General features: G+C 41.1%; 1 protein-coding gene across 1 annotated transcript in view; it reads right to left on the bottom strand.

Annotated features, from left to right (window-relative positions):
• TNFRSF21 (TNF receptor superfamily member 21) overlaps positions 1-15861 on the bottom strand; it is a 67426-nt gene that overhangs the window by 31109 nt on the left and 20456 nt on the right. The window contains exon 3 of the mRNA XM_081038405.1: positions 14095-14589. Coding sequence (XP_080894531.1) covers positions 14095-14589 — 495 coding nt within the window. The remainder of the gene's footprint in view (positions 1-14094; positions 14590-15861) is intronic.

Here is a 15861-nt window from a genome sequence, read left to right as displayed (position 1 = left end):
CTAATTTATAAACTTGAACCCACCTAGTTTTTAAAATTCAATATATCATCAACACACCTAATATGTGGAATTCTGTACATACACTGCAATGTTAGTGACACTGAAGAATGATTAACAGAAGTCTAGAAATTCCTCATCCTCTGCAAAATCGCTTACATGATACCTGACCAGGTTGATTGAGGACAATAATTTTTAAGGATTTTTTTTTTTTTTTTTGCATTTTAGTCCTCCTTGGTGAAAATGCTAATTTGTTTTTCAATATCCCAAGTGGATTCAATTAAAGGTTAGATAAATTATAGAATAAAATATGCATTTAGAAAAAATAAATACCTTCTTTCTAAAGCCTAGAGGAAGAAATCATCAGTGGGTGGGCCTGGGGAGGACAGCAGCCTCTGACGCCCCAGGGCAAAGGCCACAGTGGCTATTGGTCTCTGTCACTGTGTCTTTAGCCACTCTGCACAAGATAACGCTTTTTAGACTATAGCAAATAAGAGGCTTTTCTCCTGCAACAGTTCTTTGTGCTTTATAATCCGCAAATATCCTAAGAGGTTAAACGGAAAGGTGCTGTCTGCAGGAAAAGGCATTGCTGGAAGCAAAGGTAGAAAAGGCAGAGGGGTGGTGGGTAGAGGTGGAAAGAGCCCACCTATTCCTTCCACCGAAAAATCACTGTGGCTGGGGTAGCCCTGGGGGCAGAGCGCTGGGATACAGCAGCCTCTTCACGGGAATAATCTGCTCCCTTCAGCCCCAGCTTCTCGGTGTGTTTACACTTCAAGTCTGCTTCCTATAGGAAATTTGGGCTGACAGACAGGATGACTGTCTGGAATTTTTAGTCAAGGAGGCTTCTGGCAAAGGAAGGAAGGCTTCTTTGGTTGCAGCAGCTGCCGCCGCCACTGCCTGGTGCTGAGAAACCCACCAAGTTCAACAGATGTGAGTTTAGATTAGCAGGACTCCATCACCCCTGACTTCTTTGAAACAGCCCTTCTTTTTTAAAACAACCCTCAGAGCCGTCAGCCATTGGATATCTGGCTTTAGAATGTTTCCATTTCCAGCCAGCCAAGAAAAAACTGGGAAATCGGAGCAACTTCTACAGAGGAAAACTCATTCTATTGGTGACAATTTTGTAGTTGTTTCATTTCAGAACAAGCAAGCTGGGTTTTGCTAATAAGGGAGATAAATTTTTCTTGCTTGAGCATGGTTAAAGAAAAAAAAATCAACCACAGAAACCACAGAAATTTCTAACCTGGAAAAATTAAAATCCAGAGTTTTATAAATCCAGATTCTAAGAATCAAGGGGCAGTGTGTAGAGTCAGACTGGAGCCCGAGTTTAAAACCTGGCACTGCCACTTGGGAAAGATTCTCTGCACATCAGTTTCCCCCTCTCTAAAATGGCAATGATAGTCATCTACCTCATAGGTTAAGAAAATTAAGTTAATCTTTATAAAACGCTTAAACAGGACATGGCACTTGGTAAACATAAGTCTTTGTTAAAGAAAAGTAAACAATGAAGGCTTAATGGTAGCAGAAACCTTTCTTGTAAGGTTAAAAATATGTATCAGTAATCACAGCTTATATCATCTTTGCCTTCTCAGATCACCTCGTGATCTTGCCTGTGTGGGGAGTAGCAAACATCCCGTAACCTCATTTTAGAAAAAAATGAAGTGGAGAAGTACGTATTATCGAATTCCTAACACATTTCATTTGTCCTTCATTCCTGAACACTGTATATGGTGGCTTTAATATTTCAGCTGAAATGTTTTCTTAAGTCATTCCTGAAACCTGGTTGAAGATTGTATTGATATTGTTCAAACATGTCCAAGGCACAGGTTCCAGTTACTCAGCATCTGTCAACCTAACCAACCACTGCAACCTCTGGGGAATATTTATACAAAAAACACAATCACACTCCATTCCGACAACTGGACTGCATCTTACTGTTTACCCTGGGGAGAAGACAAAGCCTGCAGAGCTGTGAATCTGGGAGATGCATTTCCTTCACAGCCCCCAAGTAAAGACCAGTTCTTCCACACCTAAACAATCCTAAAGGAGGAACCACGATTCGAGAAGAAAGGAAGCATTTTTCCTAAGCCTGTTGCTGGGATTCATAAAGGACTGAACCAAGAGCAAGCTTGTTATTGAGTAAAGCCTAAAGACAGCAGAGATGAGAGGGGATGCATTTCTGTTTGTTTGCTAGATAAGGTGAGATGATGTCACATTTGGTTTTGCGGGAACAGTGAGTTACAGTGTGAAAGAAATAAAAAATACATTACCAGGAACTCTGGTTCTAAAATACAGCTTGACTCAAGGACAGTGTCTGAACTTTTTAAATATGTGCACTAAGCCAATTTTGTCCTGGTTCTTTGGTGGCATTGTTTCCCCTAAGAGCAGTCTGGTCTTTACATACAGATTGGGACATCAAAGCTATGCAAATAAAAGGGTCAACCACCAAGCCACCTGGTCTGCACTTTCATTTTGTTTTTGGGTTTCAAGCTTGAGCTATGGGAAAGGGTTTGGTTGTGGGCCGTTTTCAACTTCACATTTCAGCTTTTGCATCCCTGAAGGACCGGATTTTAGAATGGAAGGAGACGTCAGACATACTTGAATCCAAGGCCTTCACCATAGAAGTGAGCAAAAATCAGGCCCCACGAGGTCCTTCCCTTTGCACAGCTCCCCTCTCCCAACCAATGCTGCCCCACTCCATGTGTCTCCTACTGAGGTTTCCATTTTCTCCTGTGCATGGGTGCTTCCTTTCTCCCCTTTCCCCAGGCTGCACTATCACCTCAGCAGGTGCTCCTCACACCCCAGGAGCAGGCCAGGTGAGCAAAGTCCCTTCCATTCACCCTCTAGAATGCTGAGAATCAGACTACATGTGCCACAGTCGTTTTCTCATTCAGTTCTTTCTGTACTGGTCCCTCCGACTCCAAGACATGTTATGGCCACAGTGCCTAGCACAGAGGTTCTCTCAGCAGACATTTCTCCTGGTCCATAGGACCCCTTAAATTTGACCCTTCGTGGATTTCTACTTGGCTGAAAAGCAAATATAACTGTCCCTCTTCCCTGACCTCAGCTCTCCATCAGTGCTTCTCTCCCTATACAGCTGAACTCCCTGACTTTCTCATGGGGGAAGAGAAAGAAAGGGAAGCTGAGCTAGCAGCTTTATCAATGTTACATATGATCTCATTCAATCTTCCTGAACCACCCCATGATATAGAACTTATGTCCACATTACAGATCAGGAAATTGTAATGAGGTTCAGGAGTTTAGCACAGTTACATAGCGAGGGCTCATATTCAAAACCTGGGCCAATCTGACCCCTCAGTCCTCATCTTTCACTCCAGTGTGCTCCCTCCCAGGGCTAAGTAAAATGTTACTAACCCTGTCTTTCTGAGTCTTGGTTGCTTCTTTGAACATAAATCATTTGCATATGTCTCCCCACCAACCCCCATTCACCATTACAGGGTCACTGAAAGGGAGACAAATAGAATTAAAGGAAAATAATGTTACAGTGACATATTTATGATGCTCTAGGTCCTGTCTGTCCTCACCCCCACCCAACCCCCGTTCTTGAAAAGACAGGGACCAGAGTGACAATCAGTTTGGCACACTAGTGACCAGCTCAGGATCCAAAGCCAACTGCTTGGTTCATCACTGACTTGAGGTGTGACCTTCGTCAAGTCACGTAACCTTTCCGTGCTTATGTTCCTAATATGTAAAATGGGCATGATCCTGACATTATACAGCTGTTCTGAGAATTAAATGAAAAAATACAGGTAAATCCCAGAAAATAGTGCCTGGCACACAGTAAACATTCAATAAACATGAAGTATTATTATTTCTCTCCCTCTCCCCAAACTAGTGTGTTGATAATAAAGCATTACCCAGAGAAATATTTTTATAGACTTATCCTGGACAAGGACATGAAGTCAGAGAATACCAAGAGCAGCAGAAAGGCGTTTGAACCTTGGAGGGACAGGCTAAGAAGGTGTAAGGAAAGGAGAAATGGAGAACGCTTTTGTGTAGGAATGGCTTTGTGTAGCTTGAAGACCTTTAAGAATTTCTTTCACCTGAAGCCAACATCTCCGAATTCATCTCCCAGCCACCAGCTCCTTCACCTCCCCTAGTCTGAAATCATCCAATTAAGATGCTCAGCCCAGGTAGACACATATTACACCCCCTTTGACTGACTTATCATCTAGGGACCATCACCCTTATCATGAAGACACTCTAGGGAGACTCAAGTTAGGAGACGTTCCTCCTCTGAACATGCCTTCAATCCCCTCTCCTCCATCGACCTCCTGAGTCCCTGACAAAGGGCTAAGTTCTTTCGCTCCTGCGGCCTCAGCCTCCGGTATCCTCACAGGCAAACAGCCTCTCCATTTTCTCGAGAAACTCGAGTAATTGTTTTCAATCACGATATCCTCTGTACTGAACAGAACCCTGCAACACTTGTGGCAACATGTGAACTATAAAGGGCACTATCCCAGGAGTCAGGAGACCCAAATTCTGGTCTCCTCTTTAACCCAACTGGCAACATGACCTTGTACCCAAGGTCACCATTCTTCCCTGGACCTCAGTTTCAGTTTCTGCAAAGTGAGAGAATTGGACTAAATGAGTCGCTTCTAACTCTGACTCATACACACACACACACACACACACACACAGACTACATTTTCCATGATCTTCAATGCTCTCCAATTTGAAGTTTTCCCAAACTAAAGCTAAAACAAACACGTTATATTACTAAAGTCTAGTAATAGGAAGCCCTGGTTCTAAGACTTAGTGTCTTCAACTCCGTGTTCAAATACATATAACTACTGTACAATAACACAAGTTAAGCAGTTTAATTACAAGTCATTTTTTAAATGTCCTAATCTTTCCTTTACCTTGGGATCCCTTGCAGGTGAACCTGGTGACAAACAGCCCCCGTAATTTCAGAGGAGAATAGCACAGTGTACACGGGACATGCCTGCCTCATATACTCTACTCCCCTTCTTCAGCCAAAGCACAGCTAATTCAGAATTAGGCAGATTGACCTTTGGGTTTCTCCTCAGGAAAATAATTTAACATCTAGACAACAAGTCTCAAACAGCAGATCAAACAGCAAAAAGCAGAATGGAGAGAAATATGGAACTAAGACAAGAGAATGATTCTTCTCGAATCTAATGTCTGTCAGACCATTTTTCCCTGAAGAAATTCATGGTTGTATAGCGAAAGACAAAACCTGTGGACAAGAGCTTTGCCTGGACCGCTGTAGTACCTGGCAGGGCCCGTGGCCTGTCCCCCTGCAGGCGACTTGGGCATTGCCTTTCTGGAAGTGAAGTTAATGGTTTCTATTACCCCAAACTGTCAACCTTATGTGAGTGACATTTTCCCCATCCTCAAGGATTATCTTCTAAAAGTTTAAGCAGAGAGTCCCAAGGAAGTACAAAAGCATGGATCTGTGGCAAATATGTAATTTAAGAAATCCTTTTCTGGGAAGAGCAGTGTTCACACTGATGAGCGAAGAGAAGAATTTATGAAAGTTAAAGAGGGTTTCAGTGTAGTGAAAGCCTAACCCTATTTATTAATACTTAGCTAGAAGGGAAGGAGTGTACTCCCAGCATACGTGTATCCCACAAGCTGCTCTAAGATGTGAGCTGCTGGCCACTTGTCAGCCAGAACAAAAGCTGAGCAACTTGTCCAAAGCACAGGAAACACTTATTAGGTATGCCCCACCTTGTGACCAAAGCAAACGGTTCTCAGGAGTTTTGCTTGTAGTTGGGGTTCCCTGGCCCACCTGAGGAGACCAAGGTCTCCCTCAGCATAAGACTTCAGAAATGGATGAGAGCCATTTGCAACTCCTTTGCAAACAAGGTGACGCACTTGAAGGAACTGAAACATTCAGCACCTTAGTTCTGTAATAACTGCTCCATCTCTACTACACTATAAAAATGTCTCACGTTCTCCCTAAAAGCATGCAGAATTATTGCACCTTCTCTTGGTCCTCCCCAACCATGTGTCCTGATTGAAGTGGACATATTTTGCTGCCCTGACTTTGTTATAAGCATGAGGGAAAGCTCTTACGTGTTGCAGTGAGCACACAGCCCATATAAGTTTGGAATGAAGCCTGACCTCTTATCTCTGACTAGCAGCACACTGGACTCCACTCTACAGCACACGGCAGACCAATCAGCGCAGTGTTTCCTTGACAGACATCAGTGTGACAGCAGGTATACTCAAATTGTTATGGCAAAATAGTCACATTGATCAAACTCTGGTGACCTCCCTGTGATGGGTTCAAGTCTCCTCATTTTATAAACCAAGCTGAGATTCAAAGAGAGAAAGTGCTATGCCCAGGCTCATCCAGCCTTTTAGTAGCAGAACCAGGTCTGGACTTCAATATTTCTCACCCAATGTTATTTCTGCTGCCTGCAGCTTCCCCTTTGTACTGCAATCTAACCTTTGAGGCCTGAGCCCATGCCTCCAGTCAATCATCTCATTCTTCTTCAAAGGACTGAATTTCAGATATCCTTATCCTGTGTAGCAGATCTTGCGTCCCTTCCTTCCTCCCAACTGTCCTCAAGTAGCACTCTGTGTATGGGTACTGAACTAAGATGTTTGATGTAACTCAATTAATCCTCTCAGTTTCTATATAAGGAAAGCAGGGGTGGTGGAGCTGGAGTCTAAAGTTAGATGTATCTGTCTACGACTGGTGACCCCTCTCTCCATTCAAACTTTATCAGTTGCTTGAGCAAACAGATGAAAGATAAGAGGAGAGACTGGTACCCAAGCTACCCTCTCCTTCTCGGTGGCTCCAGGCTAAGAGACAAGTTGTAGCAAGTTCGTGGCAGGTACAACTACAAGGTAAAAATTGAGCTCTCCTGGTAAAAGCGGATATCTATGACAAGACGGAGGAGCTGTGCAATCATTTAAGGGAAAATACAAGAATAACTGTCAGCTCTTCCTATGTCCCACATATATCTGAAGATCCTGCTTTGTTACTTATCCCTTCAGCAGACTGGGAAACAGTTACTACACTAAAAGTAAGGTTAGCAACAGTTGCTAGAATTCAAGTCTCTAAGAAAAACCAGACTGCTTATCTAAGTTGTGCAAGTCACCAGGAGGCAAGAAAGAAGCTACTAAAAGATGACAAATCTATGATATAGCTCAAGGACTGGTAAACTGTGACCCACAGGACAAGCCACCTATTTCAGCAAATAAAGTTTTATTGGAACACAGCCATGCCCATCTTTACGTGTAATTTACGGCTGTTTTCCTACTACAAAAGCAGAGTTGAATAGTTGTAATACAGACTGTACAACCCTCAAAGCCCAGTATTTCCTAGTTGGCTGACCCCCGGTACAGAGAGTTTAGAGAAACTATTATTTGGGAGAGGATAAGTCCGTATCCATATATAAAGCCAATAAAGACTTGTTTGATTTTCGGAGGCTTTCTGCCCATTTGAGAGGGCACTGCCTACAAAAGGAGATTAATTAAGCTAATAATTCATCATCAGCTATGGAGGCAGACCCATATCTGCCCTAATATGCTCTTTTAAGATGGCAGTTTTGACACTATGTAGGTATAGTTGCCTGTATTTTAAAGGAGAATATTTTTGCCTTGTTAATAGTATTTCTGTGACTGAATCAGGAAACAAACCCAGCGATGAGCAGAGAGAATGGCGGTGATGGTGACACTGGAGGACATGACTGATGATGTATCCTCTCTACCAAAGTCATCGTCATCCTCATCACTGCTAGCAGCTATGGACCACCGGTCACGTGGCCAGCAATGTACTCAGCACTGGGCACGGTTACTCATCTAGTTCTCACAACAAACTACGTGCTATTAGTATTCCCCTTTTATACATAAGGCGAATGAGGCACAGATTGGTTAGTTAACTTGCCCTCGATCACACCGCCAGTAAATGAAACCAGGCCTTCGCATCTTTGCTCTTAACTACATTTTGTAATATTTTTTTCTAACCTTATAAACAGAGGCCCAGAGAAGTAAAAGTTCTTCACTGAAATAATGAGGAAATGGAATATCTAGAATTTTAGGACACAGTTTTATGGATGTAAATTCTAATCTATGACGCTGCTTTTCTCCCCAAAATTCTTTCTTCCACCGCCTCCTTCTTTCCCTCCCTCCCACCTTTGACCCAATCACATGACTCCCACAAGCTTCTCTGATTAAGGCAACCCGCAAGGCAAATCCATTTCCATTCTGGTTAAACACAGGTGCTAAGCATATACAAAGGTGCCTTGGCCTGAGAATTAGCGGGTTTCTCTCTTCCCATCACCCTACTTTCCAGTGTTCAGGGCCAAAGTGTTCCACTTTAAAGAAGCAAATCAGATGGAGGGATATCAGCAATCTCCTTGTAGCCAGTTTTTGCATATTTCAAAGCACTGCTGTCATGAAAACCCTCTTTAGCCTGAAACAATAATTCTTCTTTAGTATATAGCAAGCAATTCAGTTTAAAGACCCCACCTTAAAATCTCTGTTTAAATCCCTAACACTACATGTTATTGCAAATTAAAAGGAACAAATCCCATAGTTCAATGACTTGAAAACAATCTGACCTGGAAAAGGATAAGTGGGTAAGTCACGGTCATCTACCCAGTGCTATGCAATGCCCATTGTTTGATGGAAATGTTCTATGTCTGTCCTGTCCAATATGGTACCTCCAAGCAACACGTGGCTATTGAGCACTGAAGCTGTGGCTGGTGCAACTGAAGAACCGGATTTGTAACTTTAGTTAATTTTAGTTTTAAATGTACTACTTCATGTGACGACCACGTAAGCCAGCTCAGCTCTGGACCACCCCTCCTTGAGCCCTGTGCTATTGGCCAGGCATAAGAGACACACAATAAGACCCAGTGTCTCCTCTCCAAGAACTTCCAGGCAAGTGGGAGAGACAACCCACGTGCACAGAAACTATGAAATGGTGAAAGACAGTAAGAGCTACAGGAATTAAGAAATCAAATCTTAGAATCTAGTTCTATAGAAAGGGTAAGACCTTTGCCCTTTTGCTGCTGCAGGTACACAACAGTCTGCTTGAAAAAACAGTGCTCCAGCTCTTTCACAATCCCTTTTGCAGTCAATTTAAAGGAGACGCTGTCTTTATATATCATGTACTTTAAGTAACCAGAATGGATTGCTATCCGGATCAAATGCTTACCTTCTCCCTAAGGTACAGGACTAAGAATGCGCTAATTAGGAACTAAGCCAGTTTAAACAAGATAAATCCAATTCCTTTGTGTCTCACCCTTTTTTTCCTTGATAGTCTTATGTCTGAAAGAAAAAGGAAATATGATTGAAGAGACATACACTGCCCACATCTTACTCCCTTTATCACCTTGCAGAACCTCCTCCACAAGTAGTTTCAGGGCAATTTCCACTCCTTACCTGCTTTTCAAACTTCTCCTCAGACCCCTAGGGCAACAGGTGGCTGGGGACCCAACTTTATAGTTTTTGCAAATAGTTAGAGACAAGGGTGAATAAAGGAGAGGTGGGTGGGGAGAAGAGAGAGAAGTCGGTAAGGAAGAGGGGAGGAGAGGGAGAAAGGAAGGAAAGGTCAATCGGAATGACCCATTTTAGAAAAAGCAATGACAGAACAGCAGTTGGTTCTATTCTCAGCCATCCCCATTCTCAAACTGGGACTGGACTACAGTTCTGTATCTTCCATAGTTATAAGGAAGTGACTGAACTGACTGTTTAGAGATAACTTGAGACTTTCTCAGTGCAACGTACAGCCAGTTGTGTGTGGACTAAGTTTCACTATCTTTACTTTTGTGCCTTATGTGACAAAACAGATCAGACAAAATATATTATTTTCCATGTAACCTGCCAATTAATGCAAACCTGCATTAATCTTAATTTCAAATTAAATGGAACATTTTGGACCCCCCACTTACCCCTTAATGTTGGGCGTATACTACAAAAAAATAGTTTTATTTAAATGACAAAAACATAAACTGAACATTAACAATAGACTTACATCTTTATGATATTTGGGTCCAGTAATAAGCTCTTAAAAAGATTTGTGTGTGTAAAAATTTTGAAGGGACTTCCAATGCCTGTTACTGACATAGACACATTGCAAGAAACCATACTTCAGTCCCAATCTACCAAACATAAAATTGACTTCAGAAAAGAAGGAAGCATTCAAAATACCATAGCACCCTCAGTCTTCCATCCTCCTAGCCACATAAGGACCCATCTTGTGTTTCCAACACTAGAATTCCATGAAAGTAGGATTGCAGTTTTATGGAGTTCAACTTTAAAAATCCCAAATCCATAGTAGGCAGAGAGGGGTGAAGGGAGCCAAATAAAAAGGTTCTTGTTGGCGAGAAAGATGGGAACCAGAGGTCTAGCTTCAGAGTGCTGAGGGTCTCTACATGGCTCTCAAGAGTACGGCATGTCTGCTTAAGGTGGGCAGGCATAAGTGAAGTCTCACGTGACCTCATATGGAGAACACAGAGCGCTAAGCGATTTTATCCCCACCCTCCTCCTCATGATCAATTAAGTGTCAAATGGACAAGGGCCCGAAAAGATCTTATTATACAGGATTATCTGCTGCCCAGACCTCACTGCAATCAGATCAACAAGATATTGTGTCCAGAGGACTCTCTGAGCACCTGGTTTTTAAACAGAACCTTGCTCTGTAATGGGATTTTACTTGGTTGAGCCTTTGAGAACAGCAATTTGGAAAGTATAGATAGATCTTCTTTAGAAAAATACCACAAATATAAACATCTCAAAGTAAAACCCTGGGGGAAAGGTTAAACCATTGGAAAAGCTGGTTATACCAGAAACTACAGTAGTCCCCTTCTCCTCAGGGGTTGCATTCCAAGACCTCCCATTGGATGCTTGAAATTGCAGATGGTAATGAATCCTATGTATAATTACTGTGTTTTCTCCTATGCACACATACTTATGATAAAGTTTAATTTATCAGTTAGGCACAAGATATTACCAACAATAATAAAATAGAACAATTATGATAATATACTGTAATAAAAGTTATATGAAAGTGGTCTCTCTCTCTCTCAGCAAATTAGCACAAATTTCTTTTCCCTTCTTCACCATTTCATGGATAGAAGATTTGGTCTTGCTGTAGGTGTTAGGAACCTCAGCATATGATTTTTTTTCTTTCCTTATCAAGTTGAGAACTTTCACCTTTTCACTTAAAGCAAGCACTTATCTTTGGCACATCCGAATTGCCAGCATTACTACTCTTGCACTTCGGGGCCATTATTAAGTAAAATAAGGGTGACTTGAACACAAGCACTGCGATAACAGGACAGTGATCTGATGGCCAAGGCAACTACCAAGTGACTAAAGACCAGGTAGCGTCTATAAGCATAGAGGTGGTGGACAAAGGGATGAGTCACGTCCCAGGCCAGATGGAGCAAAACAGTGTGAGATTTAATCATGCAACTCAGAATGGTGAGCAACTTAGAACTTCTGAATTGTTTACTTCTGGAATGTTCTATTTAATATTTTCAGACCACGATTGACCGCAGTAACTGAAATGAATAAGAGGGAACCACTGTATTGTCATTTAGTTGGAAAAGCATATTGCTGAAGTACTGCTTTCACAGAAAGTATGGTCAGGCTTTGCTTGATTTGGCCCTTGCATTGTTTTTACAAAATTAGACATTATTTTAAGAATACAACCATAGGAGTTTAAAATGTTACCATGATCAGAAGAATGTCTAAGGCCACTGTTCTCAAGAATTCTGAAAACTACACTGCAAAAGAAAGTTTAGAAATATAGCTGACTATAATCTAATCCGTAAATGGAACTGCTAACAGAATGGAGTCACTTCTTTGATAACGTGAATAACGAGAGGAGAGTTTCAAATATTTACCTAATCTAGCAGGATGTTCTCTACTAATTTTCTACTAATTAAATATATCAGAACAAGTGTTCTGACTAGCCACTTAAAGGGCAATTTAATGAAATACCGAATCCTAGACCACATCCTCTACCAGAGGAAAAAAGTACACTATCTATGAAGGCCCTTACGGGGTCAATTGAGACCACTGGAATACAGACACTAAATTAAAATATTGTATCCATGCTAAATTTATTGAGGTCTGAAACTATACTACGTTTTTTAAAAGAGAATATCTTTATTGTTAGTAAATACACACTGAAATATCTAGGCATACAGGGCCAGGAAATGGTTCAGAAAAAAGTATTTTATGGATATTATATGTACATATATATACACACAATATATAGTATATATTATATAATGTTACATTATATAATATTATATAAACTATTCTATATTATACATATTTTATAATTTATAAAATCTGTTTTTAACATAAGCACATAAGAAAGCATAAAGGGAAAAAGAAAAAGGGCAAAATGTTAACAACAGGTCAGTCTGGGCACAGGTATATAAGTATTTATAGTATTCTTGGAATTTTTCCATAAGTTTGAAATTATGTCCAAGTAAAAAAATTGTTTTCTTAAAAAGGAGGGGAGAATTGAAGCCTTTTTTCCCTAGCTGGGTTGCCAGCAAGGGGTAGTCTAATTTAAGCCTGGCAGGCTCTAGCCTCATAGGATGTTCACCTCAGTCTGATTTCCACTTGGTTTGATCACTCACACAAATTAGCAAAGGGAACCAAAATGAGCTGCTGTTGTTTCTTCGCTTTCTCTAAATTTCTGATTATAAAAGTAGCATGTACTTATTTCAGAAAATTGGGGAAAGGAAAGAAAACTAAAAACAAACAAACAAAAAAAAACACACAAAAACCAAAACAAAAATACCCCACACATAAATCCCACCAAACCTGAAGAAACATCATTGTTATTTTGGCATATTTTCTTCCAGTCTTTCTTCCAAAGTTTTAAGAGAACTGGGATTACAGTATATAAAGTGTATAGTCTGTGTTCTTTTTTTCTTTAACATAGTTTAAACATTTTCCTATGTCATCAGTCAAAAAAAAAACAACAAAAAAAAAGTCTTCAGTGTCAACAAAATAGTCCATATTACAGTATTACAGATAGGCCATAACTTACTTAGTCATTTCCTCAAAGCTATCCCTTTGATTGTTTCCAACTTTATTATACATAATGCTGAGTTAAAAGTTTAAGATCTTTGTGCTTCAATCTTTAATTTATTTTTTAGTAGTTCTGGTTTATACCTTTTTGTAATAGACTCACAAAAATAGAATTGCTGGGCCAAAGAGTGTAAACATTTTTAAGACTCAATACAAAAGGCCAAACTACTTCTTTAGAAAGCTAACCTAACACCTTTATCTTTAAGGGGAAAGAAGGCACTTGAACAGAATTATCAAAACTTCAGGGTGAAATCTCATTCAGGATTTAATGAAAGGGAAGTTACTGCCACAGTCTAAAAACTGCCGTCTTCAGATGAAACAGCTGCTGGGACAACTTCCGTAAACTATTTTTTGCCTTCAAGAGAGGAAAAACAAATATTCCAGTTGCATCAACACACACTGACTCCTATATGTTGAACATGTAGGGCCCAGCCTCAAATGATCACCAACATATTAAGCTTTGGGTGTCTAAAGGACTTTCCTATTCTGATAGAAATTGGATCCTAAAAATATAAGGAGGGGAAAGAAAGGTGCATACGCAAAACGTGATAGGAATCTAAAACAAGGTTTAGGTGCAAAACAGCAAGCTGAAGACAAGTTGTTCTTCCCCCCCTCTGTTTTTCAGTGGCCTCGTAATGTAAAAGTGAGGGCCCCATCAGTCAGGAGACATGGAGTCAGTCCCATCTGTCCTGAACAAACAACTAGCCTGGGTCCATGATGCAGCCAAACCTCTGAACTTGATCTCCTCGCTTATTAAATGACAAGGTTGAACCAAGTCCCTAAAGGTCCCTCTCAGGTCTCATTCTGAAACATTCTCCTTTAAATGTGCCAGGGGAGAAAAGGGCAGAGTGGTTATTCTCTCTGAATGTAGTACATCAAATGCTGACCACTTCGTTTTTCATGACACAGCCAGATCAAATAGCACTTGGTACACAAAAGAGATTCAAGGAACTTTGCATTTCCCACTCCTTCAGACAACAGGGAGTAGGGAAGGAGAGGCAGGGGTTCTGTAAGCAAGGAGAAAAGAAAGCTTACCATGGCCATTGCAGTAGTAGACCCACTTCTCCCGGTGCTGGGTTGGGGTAACGGATTTCTTCAGCCCTGCCTTTTCCACAATGGCGCTAGGATCCTGCCGGGGCCCCTTTTTTAGAGTCCTTGAGCTTTTCCGGATACTGCACACCACTATCACAACGAGCACCAGCAGCAGGAAAAGCACAATCATCCAGGGCAGATGCTCGTTGATGTCAAAATGCTTGTGTAGGTTCTGTCTGAGATGGCCCCTCTTGATGCCTTTGATGGGCGTGCTGGTCTTCTCGCCCCCTGTGGCCTCCATGGATGGCAGCAGCTTCAGGATGTGTCTGTGGTGGGAGCCTTGCTGGTGGTTGACTACCTGGAGGTTTGGGAGGGTCTTGTTCACACCTTCCTCCCACCTTGCTGAGCTTGTGTTGTCAGGGACTGTCCCTTCCTGGATGCCACTTGGTACCTTTGGTCTAACAGAGGCAGAAGAGTTGGATTCTGTTGAGTTCATGCCTAGAAAACAAGAGTAAGGAGGGGGGAAGAGCTTTTCTATATTTGGGGATCTACATATTCCCTCCTCTTCCTGGTCATCTCCAAACCAGGCCAGATAATTAAAGAAGAGATGACCTTTGGAGCTTAAGAATAAATTATATTGCACACTTTCATGAAGACCTGAAAAACACCTGTATGTGGAAGGTAAAAACTAAGCTTAGGGGTGGCCGGTTGGTTAGAGCGTGATGCTCGTAACACCAGGGTTGCTGGTTCGATCCCCGCATGGGTCAGTGTGAGCTGCACCTTCCACAACTAGATTGAAGACAATTACTTGACTTGGAGCTGACGGGTCCTGGAAAAACACACTTCAAAAAAAAAAAAAACACAAGAAAACTAAGCTTAGCAACTAACCTCATTGACTTCCTTGTGCCAAAACCAAGAGCATTCTCAGGGATCCAGCATCTGAACTCCACAGCAGTGCTTCACACATGGAGCAAACACATGTATGTTCAGAGCTTTAGCCAACTCTTAACTGTTCTGACTATTCAGAGAACTAGTTTACATTTAATTCCTTTGTCCATTAATTCCTTTATTCCTCCATTTCCACCTTTTGACTATTTCATGATGCAATGGTAAAATTGAGAATATGACTAAGATAAAGAAAAGAGCTCAAACTCAAATTCAAGGTTGACCAATGAACGGTTTAGTGAGATAGGTGAGTGAATAAAATAAGACAGGACAGAACTTTCTTAGGATCCTCAATTAATAGATAGATTAAGATTTGGGCTGGCAGTTTAGTGGATTTCTTTCAGAGAGGATTTCTTTCTGAAATCCTTTCAGAATGGATTTCTTTCTTCCACAAGTTGTCTTCATTAACAAGTGTGAGAGCCAGAGATTTTGAGTCCCAAGAGATAGGGCCCCACCTGTATCAGCCCTACCCCAGAGAAAACCTGGTCAGGTCATTTGAGCTCTCTAAGCCTATTTCCTCATTTCAAAAGGGCGATTGTAAGAAGGCCCTCGTTATAGGATTATTATGGTCAAATATGATCACATTTGAAATTACGCTAAAAAGCACAACTCAAGTTGGCTGTCATCTCATGAAAATTAAATTCAAACAAAAAAGGACTTGAAAATAAATACTAAATCTTATATTCTGCCTGAGGTTCAATATGAATTCTGAGGAAAATTGAGATACCTGATGAAGGGCATCAAGTTAAAATCATTTGAAAGAAATAAAATGATTATTTTCCAGATGTGAATGCTAGTTACCTTCAATGTGATACGAATTTGCCT

This window comes from Rhinolophus hipposideros (assembly GCF_964194185.1).
Source record: "Rhinolophus hipposideros genome assembly, chromosome: 3".
Lineage (NCBI taxonomy): Eukaryota > Metazoa > Chordata > Mammalia > Chiroptera > Rhinolophidae > Rhinolophus > Rhinolophus hipposideros.
The sequence above is the reverse complement of the archived record's forward strand: the minus strand, read 5'-3'. Positions and strand labels throughout refer to the sequence as shown.